Source organism: Cygnus olor, chromosome 1, assembly GCF_009769625.2.
Source record: "Cygnus olor isolate bCygOlo1 chromosome 1, bCygOlo1.pri.v2, whole genome shotgun sequence".
Classification (NCBI taxonomy): domain Eukaryota; kingdom Metazoa; phylum Chordata; class Aves; order Anseriformes; family Anatidae; genus Cygnus; species Cygnus olor.
Window position 1 is genome coordinate 40,739,446 of NC_049169.1, and position 19,608 is coordinate 40,759,053.

The 19,608-nt window shown below is 41.3% G+C and overlaps 2 protein-coding genes and 1 long non-coding RNA gene across 7 annotated transcripts in view; 1 reads left to right on the forward strand and 2 right to left on the reverse strand.

The window, feature by feature from the left end:
* Nucleotides 1–593: 593 nt before the first annotated feature.
* Nucleotides 594–3,402, reverse strand: PHLDA1 (pleckstrin homology like domain family A member 1). Its single transcript, XM_040553767.1, has one exon. The coding sequence runs from the start codon at nt 3,268–3,270 to the stop codon at nt 2,797–2,799; it is 474 nt and encodes a 157-aa protein (XP_040409701.1). The 5' UTR covers nt 3,271–3,402; the 3' UTR covers nt 594–2,796.
* Nucleotides 3,403–3,614: 212 nt separating this feature from the next.
* Nucleotides 3,615–10,182, forward strand: LOC121068544. Its single transcript, XR_005818951.1, has 2 exons — nt 3,615–4,255; nt 6,657–10,182. It is a non-coding gene; the product is annotated as an uncharacterized LOC121068544 (long non-coding RNA).
* A 705-nt stretch (nt 10,183–10,887) lies between these two features.
* The window catches only part of NAP1L1 (nucleosome assembly protein 1 like 1), a 30,728-nt gene continuing 22,007 nt past the window's right edge, over nt 10,888–19,608 (reverse strand). For 3 of the 5 annotated variants that reach the window (XM_040553725.1, XM_040553747.1, XM_040553736.1), the window contains exons 6-15: nt 19,375–19,455; nt 19,001–19,129; nt 18,447–18,518; nt 17,673–17,812; nt 15,756–15,901; nt 15,653–15,672; nt 14,856–14,978; nt 13,783–13,815; nt 13,379–13,429; nt 10,888–11,614 (exon numbers count right to left, since the gene is read on the reverse strand). In XM_040553725.1, coding sequence (XP_040409659.1) covers nt 11,576–11,614; nt 13,379–13,429; nt 13,783–13,815; nt 14,856–14,978; nt 15,653–15,672; nt 15,756–15,901; nt 17,673–17,812; nt 18,447–18,518; nt 19,001–19,129; nt 19,375–19,455 — 834 coding nt within the window. In that variant the 3' untranslated portion in view covers nt 10,888–11,575. The remainder of the gene's footprint in view (nt 11,615–13,378; nt 13,430–13,782; nt 13,816–14,855; nt 14,979–15,652; nt 15,673–15,755; nt 15,902–17,672; nt 17,813–18,446; nt 18,519–19,000; nt 19,130–19,374; nt 19,456–19,608) is intronic. The other 2 variants (XM_040553755.1, XM_040553751.1) reach the window with 2 other exon arrangements.

Here is a 19,608-nt window from a genome sequence, read left to right on the forward strand (position 1 = left end):
GACCACATCGGACACCTCAGCCTTCTTTATACTGACACGACATGAGCCGCAAGCGCGACTGTCCCCAGGGGACCCCAGCCCCTTCGTTTCCCTTTGGTTTCCAGCACGTTGGGTGCCCGTGCCCATCCCAGCCGTGACCCATCAGCCCAGGCTGAGGCACAGAAACAGCTCGAGGTGGATGTTGTGGCGTGACCGTCTGACACCAGCATTTCTACAAAGGTAACACAGTGGGCAATGACAACAGGCAAAAGTTTGTCAGCAAACTAGATCAGTCCAAAGGGTTTTGAGAGAACATCCTTCAGAACAACTTAAAACAAGAAATGTGAGGTGAAACACAACATTGACCTTGAATCAGTGAATAAACAGCTTTCATTTTGAATTTCCTTTGCTTTTTCAGCCCTTTACATCAATTATATCACTAAAACCCTCAACTTTTCTTTTCAGAGTACAAATACTTCCAAAAGAGAAGTAACATTTCAGCTTTACACCAGATCCGTAGACTTCGGTGGCGTTCAGTGGGCTTGTGCCTGCCTGGGACAGGAATACCTGCCTCCACCAGAGAAACATGCACGTCTCCAATCACGTAGGAACAGTTTTTCATCAAGTACATTTATTCTTCATTAGACTGAAACATATTTTAGTAGGTGAGATACCAGCGATATGTCTGTATATCTGAAAAGGTGGATTAGTTACTCAGTAAACTGTAATTAACGACTCTAAAGAGAGGAGCCAAATTACAAATTACAGCCTATTTTGTAAGTCTCCGACTAGCTCATTAGAGAATCCCCTTGCAGCTCTAACATCCAAGCATTAGCAGAATGATAATGGCAGATGTACAGAGATGTGGAAATTGGCTATTATGATTGCCAAGACAGCGAATCTAATCCTAGAAGATGCAGGGCACCTTCGACTTCAATTAGTCTCCAAGTAATAACTTTGTTAGGACAGCTGTAATCTACCTCCCCAGGCTTGTCGCGCAAACTTTTCAAGGGCCAGATCTGAGAGAAGAGCTCGGGGATAACCACAGAGGACGGAGGAGGTCTGGGCTTTAACTCTGCCATATTTTGTGTGTCTGTGTGTGTGACCCAGACACCTGGGGGCAGGGGAAAGAAGACGAGGACAAAAAGAGATCTCTGGTTACTCCTTACAGGGCTGGGAGTAAGCTCAGGTGCACAGCAGACCAGAAAGGACCACTGCACGCAGTAGCAGCCTGACTTCTCCTTTTGAGTGTCGCTTCAGAGTTTTGCCTAAAACACTTAGAGAAACAGCTTGAACCAAGATCATGGGGGTTTTACAGTCAAACTATGTCTCAGTTACACAAACAATGGGTTGCTGGATGCGCAGCTTTGAAAGGTTTTGTTTACGCTCACGTAACTTGTCAAGGGGCCAGAAGCGGTTTTCCTCGCCGCGTTAGTTAAAACAAATAGCTCTGCGGCTGCAGCCTTTTACCTTGAGCCAGAGACAGGGGGGCCCCGAGCTGGTCTGCCCCGCTCACGAGCGCAACTCGTGCCGGAGAGCACCACGAAGCGGGCGCTGCCTGGAGGGTGCTGCCCGGGGACGCACACGGGGTGCGAGCCCTGGGACGCACACGGGGTGTGCACCCTGGGAAGCACACAGCACACGGGGTGTGCATCCTGAGAAGCACACGGGGTGCGTGCCCATCCCGCCCCGGTGAGCAGCTCCCAGCCGCGCTCGCTCGCGCCCACGGCCGAACTCCCGGTGGCTTGCGAGAGGCACAGGAAGATGCACCAGCTGTGCAATTAGCCCTTTGTTTTCCAACTTGGTGGCTTCATCAACATTTTTAGAGGCGAGATCGCACGCCTCTCGCAGCATCTGACAGTGCTGAACACCAAAATTAATCTAGTTTATCTCAGCTTACGGGGGCTGTGACCAGAATGATGCGTTTGGACACTAAGACATACATAAGATGGATTTTAAACTAGGGGCTACTTTAATGCGAGACATTTAAAAACTGCCATGAAAATAAGGTCGAGAGCCCAGACCGTTTACAAGCAGATGGAGCCTTGAACTCAGATGCGAAGAAACATTCATAAATGGTTCTCAGCTGCTGCCCTCCAGCCTCAAGGAGCCGGAGCCTCAAACCCATCGCGGAATCCAGCCGTGATTCCTGCACCACCGAGGAATCGGGTTGGATTCCCCTCAGCTCACACGTCAAACAGATGGGTTTTAGTCTCGGAATAACCCCCGGCATTATTATTATTATTTTTTTAAATAACCAAGCGTGTATAGAATTTTATCGTCTTCCACCAGGCGTGTATTTTGAAAGAGAATCATTTAAAGCCTGATTTGTAATTGCTCTTCTCACCGGAGAGAAGAGTTTTCACGCGCAGCATAGGTCTCACCCAAATTCCGAGCCAGACATCACATTTTCCGCGTTAGCGTAACACAGCGTATTTCAGGTAAAACCGAAGGACTTTTTGTCACATCGCATGCGGCCAGGCTACCCAGGGCTTCTGTAGGGCGCTAACGTACGCCGCGCTTTTTCCTTCGCTTTTTGGGCACGGCCTATGCTCCGAAACGTCCTGCAAACAAGCCTTTGAAAACAAGAAGCCAACAAACGACCAAACTAATAAATAAGATACGTTAAAGTTACAGTACGTCACGTCTGCCTGGAGTCCCCGGGGCACCGCAGGATCCGTCCCGAGGTCCCCAACCCCGGGGCTGGAGGGGCTCCTGGGCGCGGAGGGCGGCCGGGCGGGGGGTCCCGGCCAAGTCCGCTGGGTGTCCCGGTGGGGGGGCGGCCGGAGCCCCCCTGGGGGGGCCGCGGGGCCGGCGCTAGGCGGAGTTGGAGGCGCTGCGGATGCGGGGGCCGTGGGGCTGCTGCGCCAGGTGCTGCTGCTTCTGGCGGGTGGAGCGCACGGCCAGGATGGCCTGGCGGTTCTTGTACTGCACCATCTGCAGCGTGATCGCCGCGTTCCAGCCCTGCTCCTGCGCGCACCGAAAGTCGATCTCCTTGCCCTCGGCCATCACCACGGTGAAGTACACGTACTTGCCCTTCCGCTCCACGCAGTCCACCGTCTTCATGTTGGAGAAGTGCAGCTCCTTGATCTTGGCAGCCGGCTCGGCGCCCGGCTGCTGCTGCTGCTGCTGCTGGGCCGGCTGCTGGGGCTGCGGCTGCTGCTTGGGGGACGCGAGGAGCAGCCCCTCCTCGGTGAGGATGCAGCGCTTCTTCTTCCAGAGCTGCAGCAGCCCGTCGCTCCTCTTCTCCAGCACGCCCTCCTTCACCGCCTTGCAGCCGCTCTCCAGCATCCTCCCGGCTCCGCGGGGGCTGGGCTCGGCGGGCGGCAGCCGGCACCAGCCGAGGAGCCGCCGCCGGAGCGCCCCGGCCCGCGGGATGCGGAGCGGCTGCCGCCCGTGGCGCGGCGTGGCTGCGCCCTCCCTCCGTCCCCTCCCGCTCGCCTTTTCAGCTCGCCTCGCCCACCCCGGCCGGAGCGACACCCAGCGGAAAGGGCGGCCCCCGCCGACACGCGTGGAGCCGGCGCCGCCCCGGCACCGCCGCCCCCTCGCCGGGCACCCCGGGCGGAGGGGAGCCCCCCCAGGGAGGCCGGGGACGGAGGAGCAGAGTTTCGGCCGGGGAAGGGGCTCGGCGCTGCCAGGAGCCGCACGCGGCCCCCCTCCGCCTCGCTGCTGCGCCTGCGAGGCGAGCACGGTCCTCTGCCCCCTGCGGCAGGCTGGGGAGGGCTGAGGAAAGAAGGGGCCGCTCACTGCTTCGAAACGTTAAGAAGGAAGTCGGAAAACGTCCGAAGTAGCCCCCCGGTAAAACCCCCGTTCGTGGTGATCCGGCGCCGTTGCCAGACGGGTGCTTATTGTTAGATTCCTGCCCCCCCCGGCCAGCTTTTGGGTTGCGTTTGCAGAAGCCCTTTATTTGCATAGAGAGGCCACCTGACTGAGGGTTAAGCTGTTTAAAAACTCTTATCAGATGCAAGATCAAGAGGCAAGGTAACTGAATTTGGCAGTGCCAGCGAACAGGCTGATGGCGCCATGTCTCACTATACTCAAGAACACTGCTTTGCTTTTATTTATTTTTTATTTTTAAACATGTATTTAAAAGGGCCATAAGAAATAAAAACCACCTCGTCAGCCTGGTCTTAGGAGGCAGGAAGCAGGTCATGCTATGACAGAGGTCAGCAGGAACACCTTAGAAAAAAATCAACATTAATGACTGCTTCACTGGAGTTTCTCTCCGACAGTTTCCTCTTGCCTGTCTTGCAAGTTTGAACTTCAAGCATAAAAGGTAAGTTAATTTTGATTAGTTTTTTACCTCTCCATGCTTGAAGTAGTGAAGGCAATTAAAAGTAATTTGGTTGTTTTACCTTTCCTAAAGTAACTAGGAAGAATCTCACATCAGGAACAAAGATAAGGTACTAGCCACAACAAAGAGAGGGATTAATATCCTAAAGGTCACTTTAGAAAACAGTCCCTTCGCCTTGGAGCTTAGTATACACACTAACAGTCTATTCTCACAAGTCTCACGCTTACTTTAATAGAGGCACACGCTCATTTTAAGAAGAGCTGAACATTGTTCACAGTTGTCTCAAGCTGTCTCATTGCCATTTCTACCTGAATTCCCCCTGCAACTACCTGCATCTTCCTCTCCTGATCCTCCCACAAGGAGCCTCACACACAGCCCAAAGGGAGTAAGAGAATCTCCCAGCTTTTCACCTTTTGCATCTACTTTACTCTTGATTAAGTGTCAAAGTGTTAACATTCAGACATTCATCTATAGCAATCTACAACTTGATTAAAACATTAAGTTTATAAGGCACAGGACGCTGAACTACACCCACAGAACACAAGGTCCCAGAAATCTATTTCCTAAAGGGGGCCTATAGAAAAGCTGGGTAGGGAGTGGAGTGACAGGACAAAGAGTAATGGTTTTAAGATTTAAAAAAAAAAGTTTAAGATTTAGATTAGACAGTAGGAAGAACTCCTTCCCTCAGGTGGTGCGGCACTGGCACAGGTTGCTCCATCCCTGGAGGTGCTCAAGGCCAGGCTGGATGGGGCTTTGGGCAACCTGGTCTGGTGGGAGGTGTCCCTGCCCATGGCAGGGGGCTGGAAGTGGGTGGGCTTTAAGGTCCCTTCCAACCCAAACCACTCTGTGATTCTAATTGACCTGTACACTTTTGGTTGCTGCTTCATTACTCTAAGTGAACAGTCATTTGCTTCCTAGCAAACACACTAACCAGTAGTATGGAAACTACTGTAGGAATCCCACATTCTGCAGCAAGCATCCAATTTTTTTCCCCTGCAACACTGCACTGTAACATTTATATAGAGATTGTGTTTTAACATGAGCATTTTTTGCTTGTTCTCAGTGCTGGGAGTAATTTGCAATTAATCAACAAAAAAGTGAGTAAAGAAAGCCAGAGAATTTCATCCAGTATACAGGAGAAGGGGATTAAGTTCATTTCACTTTGGCCTTCCATTGTATAAAGTTCTCAGTTGTCTTGTAGTAAATGTTGGATGTCAGCTTTTTAACCCAACTCTAAGCACCATGGACATACTCTGCTAATGTAGATACAACTGTTTATTCCTGGTGAAATTCACCTAAGCATGTGATCAGAAGTAAACATGCAAAACATCCATTTCAAACTGTATTCTGTATGTCAGCAAGTATTAACAGACATTTAAAATACACTACATTTGACCAAAAACACCAGAGCAGTCAGAATTTAGGAGACTTAGGTTAAAGGAAATACTGACAGGTTCATGGTAAAAGAACATGATACCCCAAATTTTATTGCTCAGAATTTATTAAATAAACTTTGTTTTCCTAGATGGAAGTCACAACTGAACTTCCTGAGACATTTCTTAGAATTAGTATCTTGAAAACCTACATTCAACACTGTTAAGCCCACTGCATGTCCCACTGAGGTTTTACTTGACTTTCCTTTAAATATGTACTTAAAGCACTGCAATGATATTAAATGTTCTACAGCTGCTACCACTAAGTTTCACTAAATACTATGCAGGTTCTGCATCTGTTCCTACTTTGAGGAAGTTCTTCTGATATAGCTGATGCACAGATGCCTCCTACTGTCAAACCTGAAATACTACAACCTGAAAACAATGATTCTTAGAAGAATCTAAGATCTATTTTTCCCTTATTAAATTTTTCTTTTTGTTTAATTGCTCTAAGTTAATACTGGTAACATGAATGAACAGGTACATTCAGTCTCCTATATCATAAGCTCCCTAATTTAAAGGCTCCAGTAGAATAAATTTTGTATGTGTAAACTTAATTACTCTTACTGTAATTACTCTTTAAAGTGTTCTTTTTAAACCCTGAGGCAAGTCAAAAACTGTTTTGGGAAGCCACCATGAAAGACTAAAAAGCCCATAATTTTAGCGTTCTCCTGGGTAATAAAAAAGAGCAGCTTGATACCAACAATCAACTAATTTCAGAGATGCTAAATCTACACTGAGTGATAACACTTCATTACATAGAAATAAATGGCTAAAACAGCAAAAGGGTTAAGGGGGAAACTTAAAAAGAAGCATGATCTAGTCATTGCAGGACAGAAGATGAGAAAATAGACAGCCATTGAGAAATACATGACAAATTGAAGTGTTGCAATATGATTAGAACAATTATACCAAGTGCTTACTTCATAAACGATTTTCTTGACCTTCAGTGTCTCCAAATAACTTCACTGGAACTTCCTGCTGACTGAACACTGAAGCATCGAGCATGGAATCTGGAGAGCAGTCATTTCCTTTTATGAATTCCTTCTTACTGATACCGGTGCTTATCTCACAGTAAACCAGGCATAACCAGATGAAGTATTTACCCAAACTACCAGTTGCATTGCCCCAGGCTTTGGTGTTCCCTACGAAGCACAGTATGACAGTACCAAATGAAGAAGCTGTGTGCAAGGCACAGACTGGCATTGCAGCTGCTCCAGCCTGGCTTCTCCAGAGTTCCTTGCACTTCACAGGTAGCTGTCTTTCAAATTTTTTATAAAGCACTTGAGCACCCACTGGAGAGCAAAGCCAGCCTGTAAGAGGCTTTAAGTGACCTGAAGGCTCTCAGCATTGACCACCTAGTGCTGAGTAAGACATGCTGCAAGTTCAAACATACCAACTGCTTTTCATCAGCTCCAGGATAAGCATCAAGTTTGGGTGGGTACCTGCAACACTCGAGCACATAAAAGTACATCTGACAACAGCTGAAATTCAGCAGCAGCAGAGGGGACTCCTCTTGTGATCTCAGCACACTTCAGTTAGATACCTATTGACACAACAAGAGTTCTTCCGCTAAACCTCCACACTCCTTTTGCACCCACTTCTAGTGCACACCAAGCAGATCCAAATGTGGAATACCTTATCTTTTGCTTGGTGTGCTCTGTGCTTGCCCGCTTTGCTTGTTCTAGTTTTCCTGCAAAAGCTGAGGGATGCAGGCCACATGTGAAAGGCTAACAGCAGCCTAACAGAAGGATTTAAGAAGCGATGGGATGGAAGCCATCACTTGACACAACCTGTCATACAAAAACTTCCAACTCATCTTGATATGACAGTGTAGGACCCTTACTATTTCCAGGAAACGAATTTATGTTCACTTTAGGTAAGCTTTAGTGATTAGAGGTCACTACTTTGACACTCATTTGAGAACTTAAAAGAATCCGTGCATCTCAAATAGAACTGATCAATTCTGAAGTGCAACCGAAGGTTGGGGTGAGTATCAGTTACTTGACTAACTTGTACATGCAAGCCTTGGACAGGGCTACACTACCTGGAAAAGGCTATGTCAGCACAGAAGGAAGGAGGAGCTGCTGTAGAGCTGAATCCACCTTCCCAAACACCTGCACAGCTTTAGTTCCATCCAATACACTACATAAAGAAATGCCTTTGTTATCAGACTGTCCCTTTTATACATAGCTCAGCATTTTGTTTCCACTGAAAACATCACAGTGCAATCTTCACACCCAGCACAACACAAGGCATCTGAGAAACAACTGCTGCACAGATGTTTGTGAATACAGAAATCTCTGGTGATTAGCTCACATTCTCTATCAATTTCTGATTGAGGTCTACAACAGTGGGCCCTAAAACAAAGGGAAAGTTTAAGCATCAGCTTGAAGGCAAAGATGAACACAGTAAGCTCTTGCAGTTTTCTACATTCTGCTGTGTTTTTCATTTAACAAGTAAAAACCATGTCAAAGTTATACTACCTGCTATATAGGTTGGGAAACATTGGTTTCAAGAACCTAACTAAGAAGTCTAAGCCTGTGAAGCTAGTTGTAGAAGACCTCAGTAAGAAAAGTTGATATTTAGAACATCACCCCTCTCCAGAAAACAAGCCTTAAGAATGCTAAACTTAAATCTGGTCTACTACTTCATTTCAGGATACTGTTTAAGATCATGTTAACAGAGCTATACCATACAGGAAAACCCATTAGTGCTAACAATCTAATCTACAGTTGTCAGAAATGTAGAATTAACAAGCAGCACCCCAATCCATCAAGCACAAGCTCTGAGCATCCTTCTGCCTCATGCAAAGTCTCAGTTGATTCTCCTGCCTTTCCTCAAGAACCTCATTTCTCCCCCAATAGTTCTCACTTCAATATAGCAACCAAAACCAGAAGACCCCACTTGCACAAGTCCTAAACTTTAGTGTAGCACAATACTGCAACAGCTAAGAAATCTGATTTCTTGTGACACATTTTCCTAGCCTGAAGTTCATAAGATTACTAACTTACTCTCCTGAAATACTAATGAACAGTTTCTCTACAGCTGGTATAAATCCACAGGAAGCAAAAAGAATGAGTCACAGTACTCCAATCAGTGGTGAAAGTTTAATGTTCCTGCTACATACTGCCTTTACGAATTGCTAAACAAGAGAGTTGTTCATCACAAAACCATGCTGAGCACTGAAACAGTTTGTATTTAACCAGTGCCATAAGAACTGACACCTCAATTTGTATGATTGTATCCTTTTTGCTGCAGCCTGGAGAGCACAAGAACTGCTGATTTAGTACTAGCAAACCAATCTAGAGAGCAGCTTACCAAAATCTGTCATCCACATGGATTCACGGCTCTGGATCTTGCAGGCTGCAAGTTATCTTTAACATCTACCAGCTCTCCTTTTCAAACACAGTATCATGTTGTATAAGATAACAAATGAGAAAGTAGCTTCAATACAAGCTACATTTCATAAGAACAGTGACTTCAGAAATTTGTTGGACAACTTGTGACAGTGCTTCCTCTGTTCAGGATACTGTTGCCAGATGCTGTTAGCAAAAATGGGCTAGATCTAAGTAAGGACTTCAGATACTTCTCATGTCCAGAAATGTGAACCCCAAAGCCCTGTGTTAGTTACTGACGGGGTCATAACACGCCATCAGTTTGGTCTCTGCATGCCCTAAAGTTCAAGTTTTAACAATAAGTGCTTGGTTTCAACTTAATCCTGGGAGACATTCACAGAAACCAAGTGATACCCAAACACCTGGCAGGGTCAGCATCTCAAAGGATAAGCATATTCTGTCAGGATTAACATTATCACAAGACCACAACCACATCTACTTTAAGACATGTACCATAGTTATGCTAACCTTTTATTACTGTATTTTTCTATGCTGTGATCTGTGTGTTAACCTAAATAAACACTTAAGAACACAGCTTTGACAGTACTGTTTCATATACAGCTTTAGATAACAAGGGCTCCTTTTCCCAAATCCATAGATATCTAGAAAGGATAAAGATGACACCTCGCAGGGATTCTGAAATTATGCCCTGCAGTATTCAAAACTTCAAGGAACACAAAGAAGAAATCACTTTTGAGCACACTAAACCTACTTCCTCTCAGGTGTTTGCAGATTAAGGGCACTTGCGATACACTTCATTATGTCTTACCTACCTTCTAAGCAAGAGACTTACTGGAGAAACTTCATCCACAACCCCATCCTTACATGGCTGTTGACTCCTGCTTGTCCTGCTTTTTTTCAATGCTTTAACCCTTCATAGCTACCTCAGTATATCAGTGGCAAGGAACAGAGTAGCTACCGCAGAAATAGGCGCATGGTTAGCTGGGACTTCTTCATGGTCCTGTGAGGACCTTCTCATCCCCCCCAAAAGTTGCCTACATACTTATTTAGAAAATCAGAATTTCTACAATTAGGTAAAGAACAAGATTGTAGAGTACAATAGCATCCTGCTGACTGGGAAAAGTTGAATGGAAGACATCAGTTCACAGTCTCCTCAAGTTGAGTGCATTCAAACCAACGTCTCAAGAGCACCTTCACTGGTAGGCTACAGACAAAACTAGTATGAAAGATCTAGCCCATGCTTCAACTTACAGTGAACATCCAATATAGACAACACATGAACCACAGCATGCAGACAAGCATAGTGAACAAAACATTCAGTAAAAGGAAGGAAGAATTCCTTGGGTTTTGGTTCCTCCTCTTTAGATGCTTAATAGCAAGTACAAAGTAGAATACAGCTACGTGTTCTAGCAGTCTTAGGTTACAGAGCAAATTTTGTTCAGGACAACGTAGCTCTGTCTACAGAGACTGGAAATTCATGCACCTTTCTTTGGTCCAGATTTCACACTAATAACACAATGCCTTAGAATCAGGCATGGCAATATCTAAGTCCTTTACCAGATCTAGCCCCACTTCTAAAATATCTTCTCAAAATGGCAGTGTTGACCACTTGCTGAAACATGTAGCTCAGATTCACAAGTATAGCACTGCAAATGGAAAGTGTGAATCAAAAGCTTTCCAAACTGCTTTTAAAATGCTATGTAACTTGCTTTTCAGTGACTCAGTTTTTGTTTCTAGCAAGAAGTGAACTACAGCATGGAAGATACACCTTATCAGTTTACACATGCAGATACACACATCATAATAAAACAAGACTAGCTTCTGAAAATACTAGGTTTTATTCACACCCCAGTGGTAAACAATAACCTTAATATGAGGACTAGGTTTCTTTTGTAGATCACTATGTCACATAAAATACAAAACCCATAGCATAAACAAGCTGACAGTTATGAATGTTTAATGTGGTCTCGCTGGAAATTAAACAAGTCATACTAATCTTCTCAAGTAGTCAAATTCAAAATGCATCATCATCTCCTAGTTAGTACAAGTCACTGCCATTTCTATAACAAAGTAATGAAGGCACAGCTAGTGCAAGCAGACTTAAACCCGTTCAGACTACTGGGCTGAAAAATACTTTGGTTGGTTCTTCAGGAGAGTTTTCTCTAAACAAATATTGGTCTCGGTTAACAGTTCTGATAATCTTCACAGCTGCAGTCTAATAGCTACATGACAAAGACTTCACAAGAACCAAACTATGTAGCAATGAATTAACATTCATGCTTTAGGGGATTTACTGCATTCTACATATTGGCAGAAAATTATACTGTTAAAATGCTAGGTAGATTGAACCTACATTTTAAACTGGTTCTTATGCTTTTGATTTTATTTTTTTTTTTAACAAATTGGTTACTTAATTCTACCAAGATACAAAACATAAGGCTGTAAGTAACTAATAGTTGTGTTTAGGCTATTACAGTGCAGGTAATCCTCAAGGCCACATACACACTGCTTCACTGCTGCTTGCATTCTGCTGGGTTTTGATCCTTCTGCTGAGAAAAAAGGAAGTATCAGTTTACAGATATCAATACTTTAAAGGAGTTATTAGAATTGCTAAGCACACTTTCAAGTTCCAGTATTCAAGCTCTTGCATCTCTTCCCCTAAGCTAATTGCCCAAGGTTAGTAATACTGCCAACCAAAGATAATCATCTTTGGGTGTGGCAACATTCACACTTTTGTTAATGCATACATATATATGACGGATGCAGAACAAAAATCAGTTCAGAATTAAGTGCAGTGTGATACTCTGAATGACACCAAAACTGGAAAAGGAGGAGGTCAGTTATGTATCATATCAAACAGGCTGGCTCAGAAGCATAGGCTTCAGAAACACCCATACCTTCTATACAGTTTGAAGCAAAAAGCCTTCCCATAGTCAATAAAGGCACAGCCTTTCTCTAGAAGCCATTGCATAGCGGTACACTGAAACACCAAATCATGGTATGTTCTTAGCACTCTGGAAACTTCTTTTGAAATAAATTCCAGTTGCTAGAAAAATCCCAAGTGCAAATTAAGAGCACTTCTATACTGAAGCAGGCAATCAACTATACCTCACAGTATAATATGGGCATTTATGGAAAAGGCTCTGGGTGGTTACGAGTTCCATTGCAAGTTTTACTACATTGCTTTTTGTCTGGGATTGCTATTCTACGACCACAGTGCTAACTTTCAGCCTGTGATTAGCTTACAACTATGTTATTTCACTGTAGAACCACTGCCATCTGCCTCTAAGCCTTTGGCAGTTCTCTGGAACAGAACATACAATCTTGCCCTTAGCTGTTTAGCATAGCAAAAAACAATCTCAAGTGGTAGACACAAGAGGCCTAATTTGCATCTGTTTCATTTTGATTCCAAAACTTTCTTGAACTGGAAGCAATTTAAATACACTATTGCAGATTAAACATCCTCAATAGGTTGTACATTTTGATTAGTAGTTCTATACCCCACATCTTTTCAACTACAATGTTAAAATTATAGTATTTTGATTGCAGTTCAAACCATTCCTACTGAAAAATATACTGCCTCATTTGAAATAATAGGGACATGTCACAGCAGACATTCTGAGTTAACAGCTTCATTTTTGACTGCAGCTTTCACCTTTCACCATCAGGTGCTTCCAGGATGCCTTTTGCTCAGCCAGTAAAAAACAGACAATTTAGTGCCTTGCAATCACTTTCAGCTAACCAAGCCCAACAGCCATTTGCCCTGACTGAAATTTAAAACAAAGCTGCCAGTTTGTTGGCTGTCCACATCTTAGTGCTTGACTGTAAATGCATTCCTGAACTTTGACTTCCGCTACCTCAAGAAATAACAGGTTTGCTATCACCTCCCCCTGAAAAAAGTGTGATAGATTCACTCAGCACAGTACAAGAATCAGCTTGTAACAAGTTCCCCAAACCTGAACACTGATTACTTGAACAGCTCTCTGCATGTCCTTATGACTACCGTTCAACATTTTCATCACTGAACTAAAACAACGACTTGCTGCAAGATAAGTTCATAGAAAACCAAACTTGACTAATTTCAGTGCTCAAAGCCAAGCATTACTTTTACAAAACATTCCTTAGTGAAAGAACTTCAAAAACAGTTGCCACGTCAATATTACTGTCAGAACTGGGACTAAAACAGTCTCAGCCAAAAAAAATCACCATAAGAACTACTAAATGCTTAAATTAAAACTCAAGATTTAGCCTGCATTAAATATTAGGGATGTGAATGCATACGTATACTTCAAATATTCCTTGTAATTTCTTACTTTTGGGTCATAATCAGGATCGTTTTCTTCATCTGCTTCTTCTTCCCCCTCCTGAAAGAAAACAGTTGTTTACATTTTGCTAGCTTATCTACATTAGTTTCCCAAACCATTTTCAAGAACATTAAATTCTATTCTGAAATGAATTAACTACCACTTCAAATTATGCATATGGTATTAGTTTACCATCTACAAAGTGCATCATCTTGTACTGTTTCAACTTGATTTGTAAGATATCTTAGGGTTGCTTTCCCCCCCAGTCTGGATCTATAAAGACAAGCTGTTGTACCTTACATTCATAAGCGTAACTTAAACTGAGTGTCCAAAGCATTCAAAAACTAAAGGAACTTATTCCAGACAAACAACAGAAAGGAAACTATTTAAATCAAGGGAATCTGTCAACCCACCTCATCATCTGCCTCTTCACCTTCTTCATCATACTAGGAAAGAAAAGAAATGGTTTTGACAGTGTCATAAATGGTCATTTCAGACAGCAATTCATTCAGGATAACTAAAGTAGGTGCCAGAGACCATCCACACTGTACTGTGCTTTAAGAGAGCATCCTATAGCTGACAGATTTAAAAAAGCTTTATGAATCGGCATGAATAATCAAACTACATTCTGGCAGAGAAAGCTTCCGGCTTTATATTCCTTATGTGTTATGCTGGAAGAGATTATCAGACTGCGGTAACACCTCTGTCCAGCAGGGCATGTCAAAGCATAAGGCAGTCCATACCATCACTTCCCTCTTCCATCCAACCCCCATCCACTGCTCTGGACTAAAGGTTACCCTTCGACATTCTGAAAATCCAGCTCAATGCTGGACCTGTCTCACCCAACTCAGCTCAATAAATTCATCAAGCTTGTCAAACTATGCTTGTTTGTGGGGAGGCAGGGGGAAGAAAATATTTTATCTATATACAGTTCTTGTTTTCTGTACGTAGATTTTCAACCTTAGCTCCTTTAAATGCATCGAAGCAAAGCTTTTGCAGAGCTTGCTTTAAAAAAAATAGCAAGCTTTGAATGCATATATCTACATTTTTCTAAAGAGTGCCCTCCTGAAAGGATCAGACCTGAATCTCAAGAAACTGGGTAGCTAAGTATCACTATAACTATAAAGAGCATTCTGACAAGCTATATAAACAGACTAATTAGTTCTCCAGAAGCTCACTGTATTTCAGTGGAAGTATTATGCACACCCCTCTTGCTGTTATGCATATGCACACAAACTTCTGCTCACATTTCCTCTAAGTGTGCAGCTTCTATTACTGCTTTTGTTATAAAACTCTAAAGTCACTACTTCTAAAATTAATTACCTTCCCACTGCTCCTTATTTAACATCCTAGGAAGTGTATCTGAAACTAATGTTGATACCTCCCATTATAAATATGCTAATATTAATTACAAGAGTCAAAAGTTACCCAGTCTTTAAGCAACATTATTTGGAAGCTTTTAGTGCTTTGAAACACCATTACTTACATCATCATCATCATCTTCAATAGCTTCTCCTGTGAAGTACAATACTGATCGGGGGACTATACGTTCACGTAAGAAATGACCTATTTCAAAGTCTGCAGCAAGGATTGCCTCAGCATCATCATCCTGCATAAAACAATGTCATTTTCCAAACCGTAAGTCAATAACTACTGTTGATGCAAAAACACAAGTTGCAGAGATTTTGATGCGGCCAGATTTACACAAATCCCATGCACTGACTTCATGGTTCATCATTTGCTTTGTAGAAATTGAGGTTGTGAGATCAAGTATTACACTTCAGACATTCTACTCACATCATGCAGTTAACGGTTTGCTTCTTTAGTAAGCTTAATTATACAAAGATCTGGAGTTAAAATTTTATTCTTCACCCACATCCCACCTTACATCTAAGGTATAAAAGTAGTTTAATACCTCCCATAGATTTTCAGTTTGCATTAAGAACTAACCACTAACCAGGTGAGCCTAATTAAGTATCTCCATGGTTCCTATCAATCAACCCATTGTAAAGCACTTGCACACCTAAACACACTCTGTTCTAATAATAAGCTGCTGAAGTGAACTAAACTCTACCCCATCCAAGTCAACAAATACCATTTTAGTAAGGAAAATTCACGCAAACTGTTTATCACAAATATTCCCAGGTTAAATACAGAATCACTTAAAGCTAAACCTATTTAACAAATTCCTAAACAATATGAACAAGCACATTGTATAAAAAGGCAGGTATTCTTCTACTGGTGGTTCCCCCACCCCAAAATCCTTTTGATAAAACAACTTACCAGGTCTCCACTTTCAGGAACTGTAAAAGAGAGAAGGAAAAACAAGTGAGTGACGTATATATGACATTTAAAATTAATGTAAATAAACTAATATTCTGTTTACCTTCAGGGGGACTAAAGAAGTTGAAGAAGGAATCATTTGAAACAGTTTTTGTCACTGTTCTAACTGTTCCACGACCCTTGTGCTTCTGCTTCTTCTTAATGGTTTTCAAAGTAACATTTTTTCCTTTTTTCCAGTCTATTTGGCAGCTGGAAAGAAAAGAGCTGCAGCTTAGAAAAATTCCACTTATTACTAATACCTACTGAGGTTATCACAACTGTAAGGGATACAGTAAATATAAATTTCAGGTAACATTTAATCAGTGCTGTCTTTTTGTTTTATACTATACTTACTAAGAAAAAAATACTTTTTAGGATTGAAGTTTTTCATCCAGAACTTTCTCCTTCACCATTCAATCTCTGCAATATTAAGTCTCATCTGCTACAAAGTTCTATCTAGTTTCCTATCAAAAAATAATGTCACCATTGTTAGTGTGACCAAAAAAATTATAGTGTCATATTTGGTCTTAATAAGTTAAGACTAGTAATATGTTAAGAGTTACCACATAATTATAAAATCAATAAATCATTAAAATAATGCATCAAGCACATATGTAGGGTTTTTTTTTTCCTTATGACTCTTGCTGCTTACAGACCAAAATCATACCCATAGGCTTCAGTGACTCTTGCAAAGTACGGTGGGGACATGTAAATGAAGAAGTGACATAAATAAGGCTGCCTATATTTGCAGAAATGTCTTGATTAGATCCCTTAAAGACTCAAAGGAAAGAGGTAAGTTGTTCTGCAATAAGAATAAGCTGTCTTAGTTATAATACAAAACGAGAATTAGGAATAAATCATTTTCATAAAAGCAGTGTCATGTTACAGGGACCTCTGCCAGGACTTATGCTTTTCAGTAACAATCTTAATTGGGGAACACAAAATTATTTGATCAAATACACTCAAACAGTTAGACTAAACTTTTCAGGACATTTGCAGCAACATATTACATTAAATGACTGAAATGAAGTGCAATGAAAGTCAGTATTAACAAAGTGCACAGCACTGCATGGCTAAAACCAAACCTGACTATACAGCAATAGGCTCTCATTGTTACTGCTCAGAAGAGTAAGAGTGCTCAGGTGGGCAGTCAGAACATTAAGGAGGCATTAACAAAAAAGCAGCTAAACAAGTCATGATACATACATAAGCCCCTAATGTACCTGTAAGGGCGATTATGTATGACTCAGGTTACATCTCCTCTTTCTGTTCACAGTGAACGTACACAGAAAAGAGATTAAATAATTTAAGAAACTATAGCTAATTTGGAAGAGATCACTGAGAACAGAATGGGACATTTTAAAAATCCTGAGGAAAGCAGAGTTAGAGATGACTGCTCTCTATTGGTAAATAGATTAATTGAAAGGTGCACAGAGGCAAACGTTCAACTGTTATAAAACAAACTGGACAATTCTAATACAGAATATAAAACTAGATTTGCCTTCTCAAAACTGCACATCAGAAATAAGGTTTCCAAAAAAGTGACCAAAGAAGTTTTGAATAAAAATAAAAGTAAAGCTATCAAGGTCTACTGGTATATTATACTATCTAGTTTCCATTTCAGCTTCAGTGATTGCAGAACATTTATAGATAAAACTATTTATTTATATGTATATATAATATACATAAAACTATTACATATCTATCATTTATAGTACATAACTTGTTAAAAATTCTGAAAATAACACTAGATGAACATGCAAAGAATAACCTCTTAGGTGTTTCAGACTAATTTGAATTTATAAAATGGGACTTTTTAAAAGAAGTTAATTTACTTAAATACACTAAAAACCTCAACTTGAGCCTAGCCTACAAGTTATTAGGTAACAAGATTTTTTCCAGCACCTTCCTAAGATCTATAAAAGTCTACAGTTGAAGTAAGAGACTGTTTATTACCTTAAAGCTGTTTAGTAGCACTTACCCGGTACATCCCATGATTTCTGGTCCATCAAAGGAGAAGGGATCAGAATCATCTGGCTCTGACCTCATTCTATATGTCTTTGTCAACACTTCATTTGTGAAATAGTCATTTGGTTCAAAGTGAAATTCTAATGTGAAGCTCTTAAAAAGAATTGCAGAGACAACATTAGTAATTTAGCAACATATACCTTTACCTTCTAAATACTTAACAACCAAACAAAAAACATGCATGCAATAGAACATATCCATCTCTACTAATATTGAAGTGGTACACACAACTTATTCTAGAATTTGCTGCCCAAGTTGTGCAAGAAATATCCAAACATTTTCATTTAATCCATGGATCTTGTGCTTTTTACTTATTACACTGCTTGCAGCAATGACACACGCTCTCCTGATGTACAGATTTCCTGGTGCCATGTTACAGAGACAGCTTATAAATTTAAAATACTAAAGCTTAGCAAGCTATTTGCTCTCTGACAAGGAAATTGTATACAATAGTTATACAAAAAGCACCTGAAAACATTGAAATTTAAAAAGTTAAACTTAGTCAAACACTAAGGCCAAGTTATTAACTCATCTGAATCTGAAGGGTAAGTTAAATATGAATTTATATATTACTTCATGGCTAGCACTCAACCTTGTACTGTTTTTCTTAGGACAAGAAGTTGTACATTTCTCAAGACTGCCATAAGACAATTTCTTATCACAGGCCATGTTATTGATATACACGTGAGGTTTAATATAACAATCTTGTTCAGTAGGTTAAACTAACCATAGGCTGTCCAACTTCTGAAAATTTCACTTTTATATCTTTTAAGTGTTTCAGGATAGGTTCATCATGCTCCTGCAAACAAAAAAACAATTATTCAACTTTCATAAGATGAAATTGTACAGATGCAGAGATAAAAAGCTGTATTTAGAGTGAGTGATCCTTGACAAGAACCTCCTTACAACTGGGAAACATTTTCCACGTACATGACCAGCAGATGGCAACAGCAGCAGCACAGAATTTCTGCTGCATTACACAGCCTGAATCCCATGAAAATAAAATACAGCTTTTAGTAACATGTTTCATGCACACATTCCTATATATTTAGGAAGTGCATTAGTAAGGTAAAACTACAAGTTCAACAAATAAGAACACAGCAAGAAGGTATTTCAGAATGCTCTCTGCTTTGAGTCAAAGTCCCAGAGATGACATCCAAGTATTCACTTCATTTTCACTCTCAGACGTGTGAAGTATTGTACCGTTCCTACTCCTTCCTTAAAGAGCACACTTAGATTATGTACTTAAGCAACCTCAAGGCAACCAGGGCTACCACCTACCTGAACCATATCACTGAGCAAGTCCACGTTCTTGAATACCGTCAGCCAAAATTCAGGAATTCCTTTAGGGTCTTCTTTTTCTTCATCTTTTTTTTCTTCTTCAAGCTTGGCCTTCTCTTTCATTTCCTCCTTGATAGAATAAAAGTGTCAGTTTTCTAAATTTTAAAAGCATAACCCACCAGGCTTGTTAACTGTGTTATGCAGTACAGCTAACAGCACAGATTAAGTTTCATGTGCCTGCTTTAAGCAATCAATTATGAATTATTATTAAAAGCAATCATTTTGAAGTTTTTTAAAAGAAAACTTTTTATTGTATTGAAACTTGTTTCATGCTAAAGCTTGAGATATTGATGAGAACTGATTATAATACTCACTGAAATTTCTTCTTCAACATCTGCTTTCCATTCACATTCTTCCTCTGTAGGTTCATAGATTGCATTGATGATTTCACTCCGCTGAAAAATTTGACCAAGAATATTTTCGTGTTCTAGCTATTGCAGTCATCAATATCCTAACTAATAAATTGCTCATCCTAATTTCATACAATGTATTAACTACTTATCAAAACTTTTCCTGGCCCTAGAAAGGCTCATCAGTTACCAGCTTTT